This window comes from Hyperoodon ampullatus (assembly GCF_949752795.1).
Source record: "Hyperoodon ampullatus genome assembly, chromosome: 1".
NCBI lineage: Eukaryota > Metazoa > Chordata > Mammalia > Artiodactyla > Ziphiidae > Hyperoodon > Hyperoodon ampullatus.
The window spans coordinates 2,235,753-2,253,716 of record NC_136914.1 but is presented as its reverse complement, the minus strand read 5'-3'; the positions used below and the strand labels follow the sequence as shown (position 1 = coordinate 2,253,716).

The 17,964-nt window shown below is 50.1% G+C and overlaps 1 protein-coding gene across 1 annotated transcript in view; it reads left to right on the top strand.

The window, feature by feature from the left end:
- FHDC1 (FH2 domain containing 1) overlaps positions 1–15,451 on the top strand; it is a 33,609-nt gene extending 18,158 nt beyond the window's left edge. The window contains exons 6-11 of the mRNA XM_079699940.1: positions 2,290–2,360; positions 2,461–2,568; positions 4,924–4,994; positions 7,704–7,821; positions 11,103–11,267; positions 13,299–15,451. Of these exons, the coding sequence (XP_079556066.1) occupies positions 2,290–2,360; positions 2,461–2,568; positions 4,924–4,994; positions 7,704–7,821; positions 11,103–11,267; positions 13,299–15,332 (2,567 nt within the window). The 3' untranslated portion in view covers positions 15,333–15,451. The remainder of the gene's footprint in view (positions 1–2,289; positions 2,361–2,460; positions 2,569–4,923; positions 4,995–7,703; positions 7,822–11,102; positions 11,268–13,298) is intronic.
- The last annotated feature ends 2,513 nt before the right edge of the window (positions 15,452–17,964 follow it).

Below are 17,964 nucleotides of genomic sequence, written 5' to 3'. Positions count from 1 at the left end.
TGTAAAAGAAGGTTTCTTTCATCTCAAGCTTAGGAGTAAACTTGTTGGTTGCAGCTTGCTTTTGTTCCTCTCCTAGATTAGCTTTCTGTGTATGTGTGTGGTGTGTGTATGGTGTGTGTTTAGTGTGTGTGGTGTGTGTTTTGTGTGTGGTGTATAGTAGTGTGTGTGTATGGTGTGTCCTTAGTGTGTGTATGGTGTGTGTTTTGTATGTGGTGCGTGTGCAGTGTGTATGGTGTGCATTTAGTGCGTGTGGTGTGTGCATAGTGTATATATGGTTCATGTTTTGTGTCTGTGTTGTAGTATGTGGTGTGTATGTGGTGTGTGTGTGTAGTATGGTGTGTGTGTAGTTGTGTGTGTATGTGGTGTGTCTGTGTGTGTAGTATGTGGTGTGTGTGTAGTTGTGTGTCTGGTGTGTGCGTTGTGTAGTTGTGTGTAGTATGTGGTGTTTGTGTAGGTGTGTGTGTCTGGTGTGTGTGCAATATGTGGGTGTCTGTGTGTATAGTATGAGTGTGTGTGTAGTTGCGTGTGGTGTGTGTAGTATGGTGTGTGTGCAGTTGTGTATATGTGGCGTGTGTGGTGTGTGTGTAGTTGTGTGTGTCTGGTGTGTGTGTAATATGTGGTGCATGTGTAGTTGTGTGTATGTGGTGTGTGTGGTGTGTGTAGTTGTGTGTGTCTGGTGTGTGTGTACATGGTGGCGCGTGTTCATAGCCTGGGCCCGGGGCCAGCTGCCTGTCTCCTCCAGCTCTGGCCTCTGTTGGCGGCTGGGACCCTGCTCTTCCGGAAGCATCCCTCCTCCCCTCCTGACTCCTCCCCAGGCATCTCCTGTTCTTCCTCTACCAGCTTTCCTGACGTTTCTGCTCCAGTGGTGTCTTCTCCCACCTGCGTCCCCTCCAGGCTCTAACACCTGGTGGGCTCATTACATTTGAGAGTGAACAACTTGCTAATTTTTGCTCGCCCCTTGGATAGCCTCCTCAGCTTGCTCTAGTGTCTCATTCCATAGGATTGGGAGCTTGCTTTCTGGCATGTACGGCGCTGAGAATGCCGGCTCCAAGGCAAAGTCTCTGGTGCTCCCTGTGGCCCTCACAGTTTCCAGCATTCATCAGCTGGGATCTCCAGCCTGATTTCCTCCTGGTCACTTTCTGGGTTCCTAGTTATTGTGGTAGAATATTTATTCCAATTTGGTGTTCTTGTTTAGTTGCTCTGACTTGTATTAAGTTTTTCTCTTCAGCTCATCATATTTTCTTCATTTTAGAGAAGAGACTAAGAATTAAGAAGAATTTTCCTCTTTCTATATAGAGACCTTTTAAAATTTCTTCCTGTGTCAAGCCTAAAGCAGCAATTTTGAAAGAATTGTCTCTCCTGTTCAAGTAGAGATGGGAAAATATGTTTTCATATTGAGTGATGCAAATTTGTGGGCATGGTAGAAACGTTTCTTATCTGGTTACCCTTCAAAACCTGGCCTTCTTAGATAACACAGTATAGGCAGTGATCCAAGTGTAATTTTTTGAAAGTAATACCAGACTTAATGGAGAATATTAACTTAACAATATCATAGGTGACATTTTATTACCTATATATACAGTAATTTTAATAATTAAATTTTCTTTTTAGCTTTTCAAATACATTAGCAATTTTTAATATTGTTTATTTGCATAGGTGTGTGTACAAAAGACTTCATGTTTAACGAACTAGTTTACCAATATATGACAATCATGAGTTCCTTGTTAAACCTTTAAGCCAATCCAAATGAAATGTAGGGTTTTGAATAAAATGGAAAGATTCTCTGGGTACCTGCCGCTAAGGGTTGGAGCTTTGCAAGTTATTTACCTGTCATCCCAGCCTGTTTATTTTTTATCTCCTCATAGCTCATCAGCTAAGCAAAATGCTGTGCGCTATTCATTTTCATAGTCCATAAATATAGTCTCAAAGGATATAAAGGAAACCATAAAGAAAAAACTGCTGAGAGGAGATTATTCCTGTGACACAGTGTGCTGCTTTTCCTAAGGCTTTTGTATTTTCCACTCCTTGAAAATTTTCATTATCAAAGTATGTGTGATACTTAAGTGTCATACATATTTGATTCCCAGTTGAACACTAGGATGTGCATCACCAATGGCCAGTGGTACATTAGCTATACCATGCAGTGTGCTACTTTGTTTGTTTCAGTCTTTTATACAGTTTAGGGTCAGAGCTTGCTTCAGACACACTTGAACTTGGATGTGGTAGCTGTCTCGTGTGTGTTTAAGCTGAAGCCTTCTCTAAGGTACCGTGGTGTGTTCTTTCTGACAGAGCTGATGTCATGTGAGGAACTACATTCGATATTACACTTGGTGCTGCAAGCAGGGAATATCATGAATGCAGTAAGTGAAGTTCAAAAGAAATTTTTAATGTTGTATTTCCAACTTTATTTGTCTGTCTAAAGGTGTATGTATATTTTTTCTTTTGATTTGTCTTCTTTAGGGAGGGTATGCTGGCAATGCAGTAGGATTTAAACTATCTTCTTTGCTCAAATTGGCAGACACAAAAGCAAATAAACCTGGGATGAATCTCCTGCACTTTGTTGCACAGGTATGTGGAAGTGATTGATACAGAGAGAGAATGTACGTTACCCACCCCCGCCCCCAAGGCAGTGAAGTTTTTCAGAGGTGTAAGGTGGCATCAGAGTCAGGAAAGGGCACCGTAGGTGCCAAGAAGGTTCTATTTGCAGATTCCTGAGTTGGGCTGCACCTGGGGTTACAGGCCTGGAGGGAAGTGGAGGGGTCAGGGGTGAGGCGCAGAGTGGTTGCTGGGGAATCTGGACGTCATGCTTTAGCCATGGGGAGCCAACAGAAGTTTATACACAGCACCATGGCCTGACCAGGTATGTTTCTGTTGCTAGGGAAATGAGGCAACGTGGAGGGTGGGTTAGAGTGGAGAGAGAACAGAAATAGGGCTATCTCTTGGTGGAAGTTGGCGCTCATTGTTTGGCGAGAGTTGAGAATCAGAGTAATGGCCACAGGGATGGAGAGCAGGGGCCTGGGTGTTGAAACGTTTCTGAGTTGACCTGACTAGAGTTTTGACCCGTGGTGTGTAAAGAGTGGAAGAATCAGAGCAATGAGGGGATCACTTGCGTATTTTCTTTGTGAACCGGGGGCTACAGGGCCTTGCCGTTCACACAGGGTTTGGGGTCTGAACCCTGTCCATCACTTGCAATTTTTTTTTTTTTTTTTTTTGCGGTACGTGGGCCTCCCACTGTTGTGGCCTCTCCCGTTGCTGAGCACAGGCTCCAGACGCACAGGCTCAGCGGCCATGGCTCAGGGGCCCAGCCGCTCCGTGGCATGTGGGATCTTCCCGGACTGGGGCACGAACCTGTGTCCCCTGCATCGGCAGGCGGACTCTCAACCACTGCGCCACCAGGGAAGCCTGATCACTTGCATTTTCGACTGGGTCTGTGTGACATCCCAGTAACTAGTTACACAGTCAAGAGATCAGCCAAGGATAGTTCTCTCTTTGTTGTTAAACTATCTCAAATAACGAATTGTGCTGGTTTGTTTTTCCCATTGAATCTCCCTGTTGTTTTGACAGCGATCACTTAGATATGGCTTCACCTGGGAGGAAAGCTGTGTTGCAGCCTTGTTTCAAGTATGAGCTTCAGAATAGAACGGGGAGATTTTCTTTTTCAATCTATTTATCCCATTCATTTCATCCTTGACTGCGTTGGGTCTTCACTGCTGCGCGCGGGCCCTCTCCAGTTGCAGCGAGCGGGGGCCACTCCTCGCCGTGGTGCGCGGGCCTCCCACTGCGGCGGCCCCTCTTGCCGTGGAGCACGGGCTCTAGACGCGTGGGCCTCAGCAGTCGCGGCACGCGGGCTCAGCAGCCGTGGCCCTCAGGCTCCAGAGTGCAGGCTCATCAGTTGTGGCTCACGGGCCCAGTTGCTCCACGGCATGTGGGATCCTCCCGGACCAGGGCCCGAACCCGCGTCCCCCGCATTGGCAGGCGGACTCCCAACCACTGCGCCACCAGAGAAGCCCGAATGGGGAGATTTTGACTTGTCCTTTATTAGCTGTACTTCCTCAGACAAGTTACTTAAGCCTTAAGTTCCTCAATTTCTTCACCTAATGATGGGGGTAGTGATACCTCAAAACTACGTAATTGAGAGGGCGGAGGGAGATAATTCCAGAACGTGCTTATTAGCTCAGTGTTCCGAATATGGTAAGCTCTCCATAAACAATACACACTGTTAGGACTGTATTCTTCAGAAGACAGAGGGCACATTGAACTTGGCACTAATTTGTGTCAAGTTTTAGGGCATTGAAACCAGAAAATGTGTTCCTCATCCCATGTGGCTTGCAGCATCTCCCGGCTGCCCTTTTCGATCCCCATATCCCGGTGCTCCGTGGAGCTTGGTCCCTGCCCACGTGGGGGAGTTTCCTGAGCTGGTAACTGCCCCCTTCAGACCTGCCTCCTTTGTGCCCTCTGAACAGCTGAAGGATCCAAACACCCCCATGGCCTCTATACCGTCTGATTAAACTCAGTTTGCAAACTGGTCTAACAGCTGCAAGGAGCTCGGTCAAGTAGAGGCATACTCATAGGTGTGGGTGGTATTTCAGCAGGATATATTGGATTCTCTTAGGAACAGTGAGCCCTGCTGAGCCACCGCCTCCTTCCACTGAGTCTTCATGCACATGAGTCGTGTTTCATGTCAGGAGCAGTTGCTCTGGGAGGTTAAATGTTTCTTGAGAGTAGGAGCGTTCTGGTCAGTCTTACTAAGTATATCAGACGAAGAGTTCATGACTCAGTGAATTGCTTTGAATGTATCAAGCCTAAAAATGGGAACAGTGATTTTTATGGTTCCTTTAAGCCCTGAAAAAATTTTCTCCGTATAGTGGATAAAATTCCAGTTTTATCCCTATATAGTGAGAGAAAATTCTGGTTTTGTTCCAGGAAGCCCAGAAGAAAGATGCCGTGCTTCTAAACTTTTCTGAAAAATTGCATCATGTTCAGGAGGCTGCTAGGTAAGCAAAGAAGAGAATTGTGAGAACAAGTTTTTTTGTTGTTTTTTTTTAACTACCTTCTTATGAAAACTGATGAATATTTTACAACTTCTGGATTCATGTTTGAAATTTTAAAAGTTTTGTCTTGTTGAACTTTCAGACCTTCCTTTCATTTGGTTACAGAGGTATGTGTGCACCTTTGGAATTTGGGCATTTTGAAAAATTAATCTTTATTTTTAATCTAAAAAACTCCTATTGCAGTCTATTCTAATGAATCTCATCAGTGTAAATATCTATATCTATATCTATATCTATATCTATATATATATATATATGGATTAAGAACTTCAAATACCTCCACACCCAAAAGATAGGGCTCAAAGAACACAGCCTGTTACCTTGGGAGTTGGTATATATCAGGCAAGCTTCCAGGGCCATACATCACTGATTCCTTTAGAATCTAACATGGTACGTTTATTTTCTATTGCATTAAAAGAAGTTGGAACCATACCAAGGGCTGTGAAAGGATTCTGTTTTAACTTAGTCACTCAACTTTGCAGAGAAAGTATCTACCAAACATAAAGCTCTATTTACATCACTGTGTACTTCTGATCCTAATATAGATGTGTATTTTAACATAGCTGTAATCTGTGTATACATGCTATTTTGAATCCTGTGCTTTTAAATTTACAATACATATCCATGCATCAGTGGTAAATGTTCAACGACCAGCTTTTTAGGGAGAAAAGTCCTGATTGTAGCAACTGCTGATTTCCATGGCGTAAGTACTGCTGCCATGGCTGATCTCAAGCTCCTAATGTGGCACTACTGACTGTGGAGCTGGGGAGAGATACCCACAGCCACAGCTGTGTCCCATGAGCTGGCTCCAGCACCTTACCTCACGTATCAACCCAGTGCATGTCATCTGCTTGTTATCTGAGGGACTCTATCCAGTTGGGACATCTGTGAACCGTATGCATAAACACATGAACCAGAGCTTTCTAAGCCCCACCCCGCCACTGGCCCGCATCTCAGTGTTACTGACTGCAAACATCTAACCACAGATGACATGTCTTTCCCAAAGTGAGATTATCCGTCCAAAGGTGTAAACAGTTCACAGTTCATATTTACAGATCACCAGAGTATTCTCCCCAAAGAATGAGCATTTTCAAAGATGTAAACTGTTTTGGTTTCTGAATTACTAACAGAAATTTGTGTGGGAATATTTTTTCCGCTTCCTAGTATGGAAATGTTTCTAAGAGATACATAGAGAAATAACCGTTCCATTTCTGGTCAGAGTTAAATGGGGAAAGTTAGCTAGATATTGTCTTAGAAAAAACTTATTTACTAAGGTTATTTATTTGAAATGGAAAGTGAAGTACAAACAGGTCATAGGTGGGTGCCAGTGACCAGTGAAGGTGGAAAACTTTTTTTTTTTTTTTTTTTTTTTTTGTGGTACATGGGCCTCTCAGTGTTGTGGCCTCTCCCGTTGCGGAGCACAGGCTCCAGACGCGCAGGCTCAGCGGCCATGGCTCATGGGCCCAGCCGCTCCATGGCATGTGGGATCTTCCCAGACCAGGGCACAAACCCGTGTCCCCTGCATTGGCAGGCGGACTCTCAACCACTGCGCCACCAGGGAAGCCCTATTTTTTTAAAATAAATTTATTTATTTTATTTATTTATTTTTATTTTTGACTGCGTTGGGTCTTCGTTGCTGTGCACGGGCTTTCTCTAGTTGCGGTGAGCAGGGGCTACTCTTGGTTGCGGTGCGTGGGCTTTTCCTAGTGGTGGCTTCTCTTGTTGCGGAGCACGGGCTCTAGGCACATAGGCTTCAGTAGTTGTGGCATGTGGGTCCTGTAGTTTTGGCTCACGGGCTCTAGAACACAGGCTCAGCAGTTGTGGCTCATGGGCTTAGATGCTCTGCAGCACGTGGGATCTTCCCAGACCAGGGCTCGAACCCGTGTCCCCTGAGTTGGCAGGTGGATTCTTAACCACTGCACCACCAGGGAAGCCCCTGAAGGTGGAAAACTATTGCATAAAAAAAAAGTTAGAATTGATCATGGAAGCATGAAAGCATCTTGATTTACGAATTTGCTAATTGAATTCCACCTGGATTTAGGTTTCATCTATTCACTTTACCAGGCGACAGAAACATCATTCATGCTCTGTTAATCTGGGTGTGACATACGTAACAAAAACCTTGCCATCAATTCCACCATTTCTCCGCAGAACTGTTAGCTGTGTGTCAGTTCTCCCTAAGGCACAGAGTGCTGACTCTGGTTGCCTGTGGCGAGCAACATGCAGTCTGTGTAGTGTCTCCGTATCACCCTTAATATCCCGTTTATCGTCATGCTCTGCCTTGCTTTTCATGGGTTAGAGCTTTTGTATTTGTGTTTCATGGCCAGAGGAAAGTATAAGGATCTGAGTCCTGCTGAATTCTAATGCTAACAGCATAAAGACGTTCAGACCTAGTTTATGAAAAGCTTCACAAGTCCCGTGCTTTCGGTTATCTCACCAGCAAGCACAAAATTACATCCTGGTCTTTGAACCAGTGTGTGTCTTTAGGAAGGAGTCACCTCTTAAGGAAACATAGGAGGAAACTCTAGATACAGAGGTCAGTAAACGTAATCACGGTAGCTCTCCCCTTCTGTTTCCGTGGTCTTGTTTGATGTACCTGCGTGACACTTGGCCTCCTGTGCCAGGTACCCACTCTCCCCTTTCTTCTTTCAGATTATCTCTGGATAACACAGAGGCAGAGCTGCACTCGCTCTTTGTCAGGACAAGATCTCTGAAGGAGAACGTCCAGCATGATGGCGAGCTCTGTCAGCAGATGGAAGATTTCCTTCAGGTGTGTGTATGATTCGAGTCAGTCCCCCTGATCTCATCTTCAGCAGCCCCTCAAGGCTGGTTACGTTTGCAGGGCTTTTTGTGGAAGCAGCAGGTTCCCATGCATATTTTTTCCCCAAGTCGGTAAAAGGAAGTTTGTATTTCAGTGCCCAGCCTTTGCTGGGTTGGTTTTTTGGCAGAGGATATTGAATATGGTCTAACCCTGAGGCTTTGGTTAGGGACAGGGTCTCTGTTTATCTCTGCTCTGTCTGCATGATGGCACCGCCTAGGAGTGACCTGGGATCCCTTATGCTTACACTTGGCAGCTTCTGTCTGGCAACTCAGGTTTTGCTTCTAAAGCACAGTTCAGGAGTTCCTGTCTCCCACTCGAACTTTTGGACACCAGTAGGAAGTTCCACGGAGATCGTTAAAGACACCTGAGCACTTGGGCTGTTGTTCCTTCAGTTGTTTTTGTGGCAGAAACAAGCTCCATTTTGGCATATTTTATAGGGAGGGCAGGAGAACACACCAGAGTTGGTGCCTCTCACCACCAAGTGCACCAGCCCCACAGGGTGTGGCAGGAGCTGTTCGGAATAACATCAACAAAACCCAGCAGAGGGAACATGTTTGTGACAGCTCACTGTGACTCACTAATCACAGTCTGACATACTTCTTTTATCTTCCTTATTTTTTAAAGAAAAGGTGGCACCTTTTCATGCTTTCAGTCTTCAGTGAAATGGTGTGCTGCCTTCAGTGTCAGGGCTTCGAGGCTCATGAGCTGGAATACATGAGGCAGGGCCGCCCTGGGCGGTGGAAAGGGACCAGTGCTTTTGAGGGTTGGACCAGCCTCAGCCTCCCTCATTTCCTTGTAATGAAGTCGCATCAAATGCTGTGAGCTGCAGCTCCCGTCAGCGAACATTTGATTTTGTTTGGCTCTGCTGGGAGTTTGTTTTTATTATTAAACACATGTTCTGTATTTTCTTTCATATGCCACTAAACTCTAATTTTCCCTTAAAAGTGCACAGATTTTCTTCTCAAAGTGAGACAACAAAGCAAACACCACCACAGAATCATCTAACAGTAGCTAGGAAAACACTCAGCAGTAAAGACAAATGGAACAAATCCAGAAATTCAAGGAGAAGGCCTGTCACACATCAGGAGAAGGATTCTGGAGGTCTCATTTCTCAGTTCTTATGTTAAATGTTAATCTCTTATGCTAAATAGTAGCACAGAAAGGCTTATGATGCAAAGCCACACCCCCGGACTGCTCTTCAGAAGCAACCTTGTTTTCACTCTAAACTCGTCTTCCTGATAGTCAACTTTATCTCTCTAAGTAGACTGTTCCACACAGCTATTTATTTTTCTTTTTTAAGTTCACTTTCTTTTTAAATGGGGGAAATACAGTTTTTTAAGTTAGGTTATGGTCCGGCCATGAAGGGCTCTGAAGGCCAGTCGGAAAACTTTGCTCTCTAAGCTATGGTGAACCATTTTTGAGCAGAAAAATGACAGGAACACAGTTTTGCAGATCTGTTTCAGTGTTTTGACCCTTTGGGTGAGAGGTACCAAGTGTACTGGTGTGGAACTTTGGTCCACAGCAGACAAGTTCGAGCTGGAAAGTTGAGATTGCTGCCACAACTGCCAGTCTGTCGTTCATGCTTTGCCAGTGTTCTTTGGGCTTTTTCATCTGTGGCCTTAACCATGAGGAAAGGGTTCAGCAACTAGCTCTTGGCAAACAACTCTGAGCGTGGTGGCTTTTCAGGCCCTATTCAGAATCTTTCACCTTCCCAGGTCCTAAGGGGACTGGAAGCGCTCAGGCACTCTCCCTGTCCCCACAAGATCTGCGATGAGACATCCCAGGTGGAGTAAGCTCCCATGAAGATTCTTGTCAAAGTCCTGTTTTTCTGCATTTGAGCTGTTCTTGGCTGGAATCCACCTTTCCCCCTGTGTGAGAATGACAGGCAAAGATTTATCCTTCCATTAATATCCTTCTCTCCTCGAAGAAAAATACAGCGTGAACGCACACACTGCCTCAGGTTACTGACTCAGATGGTTACTTTCTCTGGCATTTGGTTTCCTAAATAGTTTTGGTTTCCTGCTACCTCTCGAATATGCTTGGTGGAAGAAAAGGGTTTTGAAGGGGGTTAGTGTGTGGGTAGGTGGGAGGGGATGCATCTTCTCGGAATTTCTCCTGAGAGTCTCTTTAGTGTTCCAGCAGTGAGCCCATCCGCCAGTTGGGCAGCCCGCAACTTCACTATTTCCCACACCCAGCCCTCCACCCAAGATGAATTTTCTCAAATAGAAGTGTGATTTCATAAAAGAATATACCCCATGCATTCCTTCTTCATATAAGCCTTGTTATCCAGTGAAAAAGCACCGTCAGGTTTCAGTGTGACCCCAAATGCTGTCTCCCCGGGGCTACGTCTCCTCTACCTGCTGCTTCCTCACCTCAGCTCAACAGGAAATGTCACTGAGCTGCCGTCAGAGACAATTTGCTTGTGCCTTTGGCCCTGGGGATCCCCATCCTGAAGGGGCTGGGGCTCAGCAGAGGAGAGCGGGCTTCCTTCGGCCGCACTGCATTGCTGCAGTACTTGAGTCTGTATGGGCCTTGGAGACGTTGTTCTAGAAGAATTAGGAAAAAACAAAGAGGCCAAGAGGATTGATTTGTATAGGGCAGTAGTTCCAAGCCATGGGTACCCATCAAAACCTCCTGGGGAGTTTTAATAAAGTAATGGCAGGTCCACCCCAAATCTACTGAATGGCTTGGGGGTGAGGGGTGCAAGCGTGGGCCATAGACAGAGCTGACTCGGATAAGAAGCCCTGGCTGGGCATTTGTCCCTGCGGGGGTGACACTGACCCCGATAGAGCTCATTTGGGGGTAAGTTTAAACCCCTCTCAATGGGGCAGACCTCTGAATAAGACAACTGGTCAATATAAGTGACTTCTGGGACCCTGAAGTAGACCCTTGGCCCAGTCTAAGCCTCAGTCGTGAGAGAAAGAAGAACAGATACAGACAGATGCAGGGTTTTCCTTCACAACACCAACTGCACTTCTGTGCCATGTGTCCAGTGACATTACAGGGGAACATTTGGTTGGTGGCCTCGTCCAGCTTAAAGCTCTGCAGTCTCCTGTGGCTCTCAGGCCTTGCATGGGGGTTCCCCTCGCTTCCCCAAGGTGTTGTCTGGGGTGAATTACTCTCCTGTCAGCTCGGAGGGATGTGCAGTTAGACCTGAAAGTGCAGCCCAGGCGCCGGGCAGCAGGCCGAGCGCTCACCTCGGCGTGTGCTGTCTGTCCCCTTCCCCGCAGTTTGCCCTGGAAAAGCTGGCAGAGCTGGAGTGCTGGAAGCAAGAGCTCCAGGATGAGGCCCACACCCTCATCGACTTTTTCTGTGAAGACAAAGACACCGTGAAACTGGACGAGTGCCTTCAGATATTCAGAGACTTCTGTGTCAAATTCAACAAAGCAGTGAAGGTACGGCCCTGTGTTTCCTGAGTTGTCAGGATTTTTCTTTTTCCTCTTCCCAGCCAGCCCTCTGCCTGTGGCGGAAAGGTGCTTCAGCAGCTCCGCGGCATCAGGAAAGGAAGGTCTGGCCCAGGCGCTGTTGCCCGGCTGTCACTCGGGATCCCGGGGAAAGGCTCTGCCGTCTCAGCCCGAGCCTTTCCCTGTTGGCAGGAATCTATTGTTTGGCTGCCTTTGCTACTTATCTGCTCATTCCTACGCTCGCTCTGATGCCCTCAAAGCATTTTGTTAGGTTTTTTTAGGATGGCAGTCACGATATTAAGACGCCTCTTTGAAGATCCTTCCCCCTTCCCAGGAGACACTTTCCTCTTTCAGGGGGACCTTTGTCGCAGTGGGATGGGAAGGCCCTCACTCCCCTGTTTTAAGCTCCATAGCCATTGCCAGGGGTTGGCATCTGGGGAACCAGGCTGTCCTCGGCCAGAGTGGGCTTCAAAGTGCCCTGATAGTGAGGGAGTCTGCTGCTGTCCGAACGTGACTGCTGCTTTCTTGCACTTCAGCCTCCGGGTCCAATAATCTCTGAGTTCATGCAGAAGCCAGAAAACTCTTTGGGTTGCTTGGCTTTGCAAATAAAACTTTCATCTGTCAATTAAAAGCAAAATAACATCCCATCATTTCAGGTGCTGATAAGGAACCAAGTACTCGTGGGTCACCTCTTTCCCTATTTTTAAGTGCAGATGTGTCCTTAGCTGAATTTCTCTGAGGGGTTGCTCAGACATCTCCCCAGCCCTAAGTGAGTAGCTGGAGTCCTCAAGCTGCCTTTCTCTGTCCAGCGAAGAGGAGGCTGAGCCTGTGGCCACGTTTCCTCTCCCCTGTCCAAGCAGTGAGGTCAGCAGGCGGAGGCGCTGGTGGGCGGTAGCGGCCAAATTGGCTCTTTCTGAGGCCCTCGCTCCCAGTCAGAATTCTCCAGGCCCATGAGACCACCTGTATGATGCTCTCAGCCCAGCTGTCCTGAGAGCCAGGAGCTGGCCCCATGCCCTCCCACAGGCAGCCGTGAAAGGAGAAGACCCGGGACCCTGGGGACCCCGAGGGCAGAGCTGCAGGAGGGGCCCAGAATTTCTGGCCACAGCCAGAGCCTCTCAGAAACTTGGAAGGGAAAGTCCACTGTTTGAGGAAATTGATTTTCAAGTAAAAAGCACTAATGATAACAGATTTGGGTGCCACATCTGCACGTTTACGTGACACGAGTATATTTAAGGACAGTAAAGCGTGCTTTGGTGCGTGCATTTCTTCCCGTTCTGTTTGTTGTGGGAGGGCTGGCTCCTTGGAGCAGGGAGAAAGGTAGAAAGATCTGTAAAGCAAATCCTCCTCTCCGATTGTGGGAAGCGGGTGGGGCACAAGGGACGGAGCCTCGGTGGCATTTCTGGTGTTTCTTTACCAGGGAGCATTCAGAGAACACAGATTGAAAGGCATCTCTTAATGTCCTGAGTCTACATTTATGCATCCAAATCATCGTTAAGTAGAATGTGTGCACATGAGTTTGTGTGTGTAGATGTTTCCATGCAGCACAGATTCTTTTAACACCCGTTGTAGTTCTCTCTCTGCTCTTTTGCCTAAATAGCACTTTCCCGGAAGTCCTTTCTCTCTTGCCCTGCTTAGAAACCAAGTTGGGTTTCCTCCGAGTTGAGGTCTCGGGCATGTGTGGCATCACAGCCCGCACTGAGGGCACGATGCCTTGACTGGAAGTTAGGCCCAGGGATCTGATGACAACTTTAGGCAGATGGTTGGGGCCAGGCCTAGTGTGCACGCCCGGCCACGCCCATGTTGCTTGCAGAGAACAGAGGCCTCCAGCCCCCCGGGCACACATGCACGTGCAAACACACACTCGCATGCAAACACAGGCCGTCTCCCTCGCTGAGACAAATGACCCAGGTCTCTCCTCCCGCCTGTGTCTCTCAGTGGGGTCTTAGGGTAGCTGTCTCTGGAACTGCACTTGGGTCCCACGTGTCTCATGCATCTTCTGGCTTCTCTCCGTCCCTCCTTCAGGACAACCACGACCGCGAGGTGCAGGAGCTGAGGCGGCTGCAGCGGCTGAAGGAGCTGGAGCAGAAACGGCATTCCTGGGCGGCTGGGGAGCTTGGATTCGGCCGGAGCAGCAGTGAGAACGACGTGGAGCTGTTGACTCAGAGGGGCGTGGAGGACCTGCCCCCTTTCCTGCGCTCCAGGCCCATCATCCTCTCCTACCGGCCCCCCAACACCCGCCGCTCCCGCCTCTCCCTGGGCATCGTGGCCGACCGGGAGCTGCTGAGCTTCCTGGAGAGCTCCACTGGCAGCCCTGAGGAGCTCAAGTTCCACAGCTTGCCCCGGAGCTGCCCCCGGCAGGCCCCGGCCAGCGGAGCCCGGACAGAGCCTGGAGAACAGAGGGACCAGGGCTCCAGCCCAGCACACAGACCTCCGGCCTCGGAGGGCCAGGAGGAAGCCCCTCACCCCACCTCCGCTTGGCCGAGCCAGCTCCCGGCCCCCCGGCCTGAGGAACCCGCCTCCGCCTTACCCCGGGTTCGGCGCAATGGGGTCAGCATCCTCCGAAAGAGGAACAGCGAGCCCGTGGGCCTGGGTCCCGCGCGGTCCCCTCCACTCTCGCCGTTGGCTCTAGGGATTAGGGAGCATGAGCTGGTGACGGGTCTGGCCCAGTTCGACCTCCAGGCTGCCAAGGGCCCGGAGGAGCCGGCCCCGCTGACCGTGAATGACTTCAGCCCAATGGAGCTGGCGTCCGTGGGGGATGAGAGCCCGCAGTCCCTGGGCGCCAGCAACGGCAGCCCGATGCCCGTGGGCAGAGGTGCCCAGGGGGGTCCCAGCCCGGCCCCAGGGGATGGCAGCGCTGCCCCGGATGAGCCCATCAGCGCGGCTCCGGTATCTGAGGGCAGCAGCGACCCCGAGAACCAAGATCCTGGGCCTTTGTTCTACATCTCGGACACCACCGACTGCTCGCTGACCCTGGACTGCTCGGAGGGAGCCGACTCCAGACCCAAAGGGGGCGACCCGGGGGAGGGGGGCGACGGGGAGGGCTCCGTGTCCTCCAGGGCCGGGGAGACGGGCGGCAGCCAGGTCTCCCCAAACCCCGCCTGCCACCCGCCTGCGGAGACTCCCATTGCCGCCTCCGCCTCCGCCTCCGGCGGCTCCATCTCGGGGAAGAGCGAGCCGGGCTGCAAGGGGGGCCTGCCCAGGGACAGGCCGGCCAGAGGGAGGGAGGCGATGGCCCCGAAGAGGAGCCCCCTCAAAGAGGCGTCGGCGGGGGCGTCCAGGGCGGGGCCTGCCCGGCGGGGCGCAGGGGCGGCGGGGCCGGCGGGGCCGGTGCGGACGCTGACGGGCTGGGAGAGCGAGAGCATGCGCAAGGTCGTGCCCATCTCGCGCGCCGGCCGCGCCCCCCCAGCCGGCAAGCGTCCCCCTCGCGAGGCCCCCGTCGGCGCTAACCCGCCTGCGCCGCTGTCGCGCCGCAGCTCGGTGCTGGGGCCCCCGAACGCGTCGCCCGGGAGGTCTTCGACGGCGGCCCGGCCCGGGAGGGAGCCCCCAGCGCCGCCCAGGAGCTCCTTCAGGAAGCCCAGCGCCAAGCCCCTGCGCAATGTCCCGCGGCTGAAGCCCGAGGAGAACAAGATCTGCCGCTCCGGCTCCCAGGGCCCCGACAGCCCCGAGGAGCCGCCCCGCGCCCCGCCGGCCCCCAGCGCGCCCCGCGGCCCGGCCCCGGTCCCCAGCTTCGCCCGCAGCACGGTCGCCTCCTCGTCTCGGTGCCAGAGGACCGACTCCCCCCCTGTGGCCAGATCCCCAGGCCTCACCCGGACCGTGTCGCAGCGGCAGCTGAAGGTGAAGGGTGGCCCCGAGGACGCCGTCCCCAAGGACAGCGGCGCCCTGCGGCGGGCCGGCAGCGCCCGCGCCTCCCGGAAGGGGCCCGAGTCGGCCGAGGGCCCCGGAGACAGCGCCCAGGCCCCGCCGAAGGGCCGCGGGGCCGGGGAAAGGGCCTCCCTCCGGCTGAAGGACGCCTGTCGGGGGGCGCTGGGGAAGGGGCTCCATCCCTTGCGGAAGTGAGGGGCGTCCGCGCTCCCCGCTCGCCTGCTGGGGTTCGGGTGGTGAGGACTGACTTCTGCGAAAGGCCGACCCCGAACGTCTATTCCACGTAAAGTTCGCCGGGGCCACCTGCCAGTGCTCCTGTCACGGAAGGTGTAGCCGTGGGTCCCGCCCACCGTGCCGCGCTGACTCCGGCTGGACTGGACGGACGGACGGACGTCCTGCCGCCATGGGCAGGCATCTCCGCCCGCGCCCCGGAGGTGAACCAGGCGGACCCCGTCTCCCAAACAGACCACAGAGACCGGTGAACGACTCAGACGAGGAAAATGACTTTCCTATGTAACAAGTAAAAGAAGATTTGGGGCCAGTTTTTATATATCAATGACTTATTTTTTAATATAAAAATTAAACGTTGTTTTAGCTGGTTCCTTTCACGGAGTGAAATGCATCCCGGGGGGAAATGGTGAAGATGTTTTTATCTTCCTGTGTTCCCTGGCCTCAGGGTTCCACCTGCCCACCCCGTGCATAGCTGGCAACTGGACTTCCGCAAGCCCTTGGGTGTTCTGTGGTTGGCCCCGACTTCCTGAAGACCTTCTTCTTTGCTCGCCTCACCCTGCTGCTGACTTTGGTGAGGGTTTGGGTGTGGACAGGAGGGAAAGTGAGACTGGTGGACGGAAATCGGGTGCTCCCGTGTGTTGGGGCAGGCACCGTGGGCAGTGGGGCAAGTCTCCCCTGCAGATGGGTGGCAGCCCCTGGAGAATGCTGAAGCTTCCAGAGTTTAGAGGTGCCATATTTTGATGGAAGGTCATCAGGGACTGTTCAGCTGAGCACATCTTTCCCGTTGTGTTTTCTCATTTGAGTATCTTGTAAAACTGAGTGAAGGCTGCTATGACTTGTGTTCGCTCTAGTTACAGGGAAGAAAAAAACCTTCAGTCTCCCACTCTTTCCTTTGCTAATGTGACCTGGAGCCTGGAGAGAAGCTCTCTCCTCTCACCTCTCTCTCTGTCTGTCTGTCTGTCTCTCTCTCTCTCGATGATACTTTTTTTTTTTTTTTTTTTTTTTTTTTTTTTTTTTTTTTTTGTGGTACGCGGGCCTCTCACTGCTGTGGCCTCTCCCGTTGCGGAGCACAGGCTCCGGACGCACAAGGCTCAGCGGCCATGGCTCACGGACCCAGCCACTCCGCGGCACGTGGGATCTTCCCAGACCGGGACACGAACCCGTGTCCCCTGCATCGGCAGGCGGACTCTCAACCACTGCGCCACCAGGGAAGCCCTCGATGATACTTTTTAATGTTGCTGTCTGTTCTTTGGTACAGTGGTTTTAAATCCTGAGAAAAACCAGATCAAGTTTTTAAAAACACCAAAAAAAGAAAGAAAGAAATTGCTTTAGAAGATTTTATATTATCAGGAAATTTTTGGAAAAAAAGGTCAGGCTTCATTCAAAAGAAAGAGGCAAACATGTACTATCTCTACTCAGTGCCAGTTCACTATTTCCCTCTGACTAATTGGGAAATGGGGGAATTCTTGAAACTTTTTTGTTATTTAAAAATTGCCCCCCCACCTTTTTTTTCACTGTTGATCACTTGTTAGTGAAACTTTGTTTTAGATCTGACAGCGGTAGGTGGGTTTTGGCAAATATAATGTATTTGTGATGAATCCATACGGTCGATGTTACAGTCTCCCTCCTGTAGAATGTTGCCTTCCATTCAAATTAATTGGAAACTCTGAGCTTCCACAAGTCAGCTAAATTGAAAAGATAAACTTCATGGTTGAAGAAGTAAGGCACTTGACCACAAAACCTCTTGTAAAAGCAGCCCTCAGTAAGTATTTCCAGTGCTCCACAAAGATGAATCCTGAGCCATTTTTCACCATCTCAAAAAGCCTTAAAAATCATGTATTTAACCATGCAGACAAAAATGTTCAAACCATAGGGCCTGTGAAAGAGGTCAAAAGTTTGTGGATTTGTGGGTAATGCCAGGGTCGGGACCCCTTGGCAGGACCCTAGAAACTGAGGTCAGAGTCCCTGTTCCATCACTGATGCTGTGTGGTTTTGGCAAGTCACTCCCTCTTCTTAATCCTTTGTTTCCCAGTCTGCAGAAGTAGGGGCATGGCCTCGATCATGGTCTTCAAGAGTCCTTCAAACTCCAAGAGTCCAAGTCATCATGAACAACCAAGGACCCATGTCTGCCCTGGGATCAGCTTCCAGAACTAACCCCCAGCGTCTCTACAGCAGAGGTCTCACATAAAGGGCCGCTCAGAAGAAAGCACCTTCAGAATGAGTTGTTGCTTTGATATCTAATAAGCTGAGTTTCCTGAGAAGTGGTGTTTTGCTTAGCCCTATGGACAACTTGTATGCATCTGTGTGAACAGGTGATCATTCTATTACCTTTTATTGGTAGTAAGCTTGGAAAAATAATTTAAATATATAATGCAGAACTGTAAATAAGTTTCTATATAAATTCAAGATAAACTGAATGTATTTAAAGGTCCATTTATATGTTCTTTAATGTAACGTGTAGTTTAATAAAGTTCCTGTTTATGGGATTTGTGTTTTCTCCTTGGCTGCTTCTGTGGATATGTGTACTGTTTGATCCCAGTAAGAGAGTGTGTCATTTCCTGCACAGAGAGAAGGCGGGTTGCAGGAGGTGCCAGAG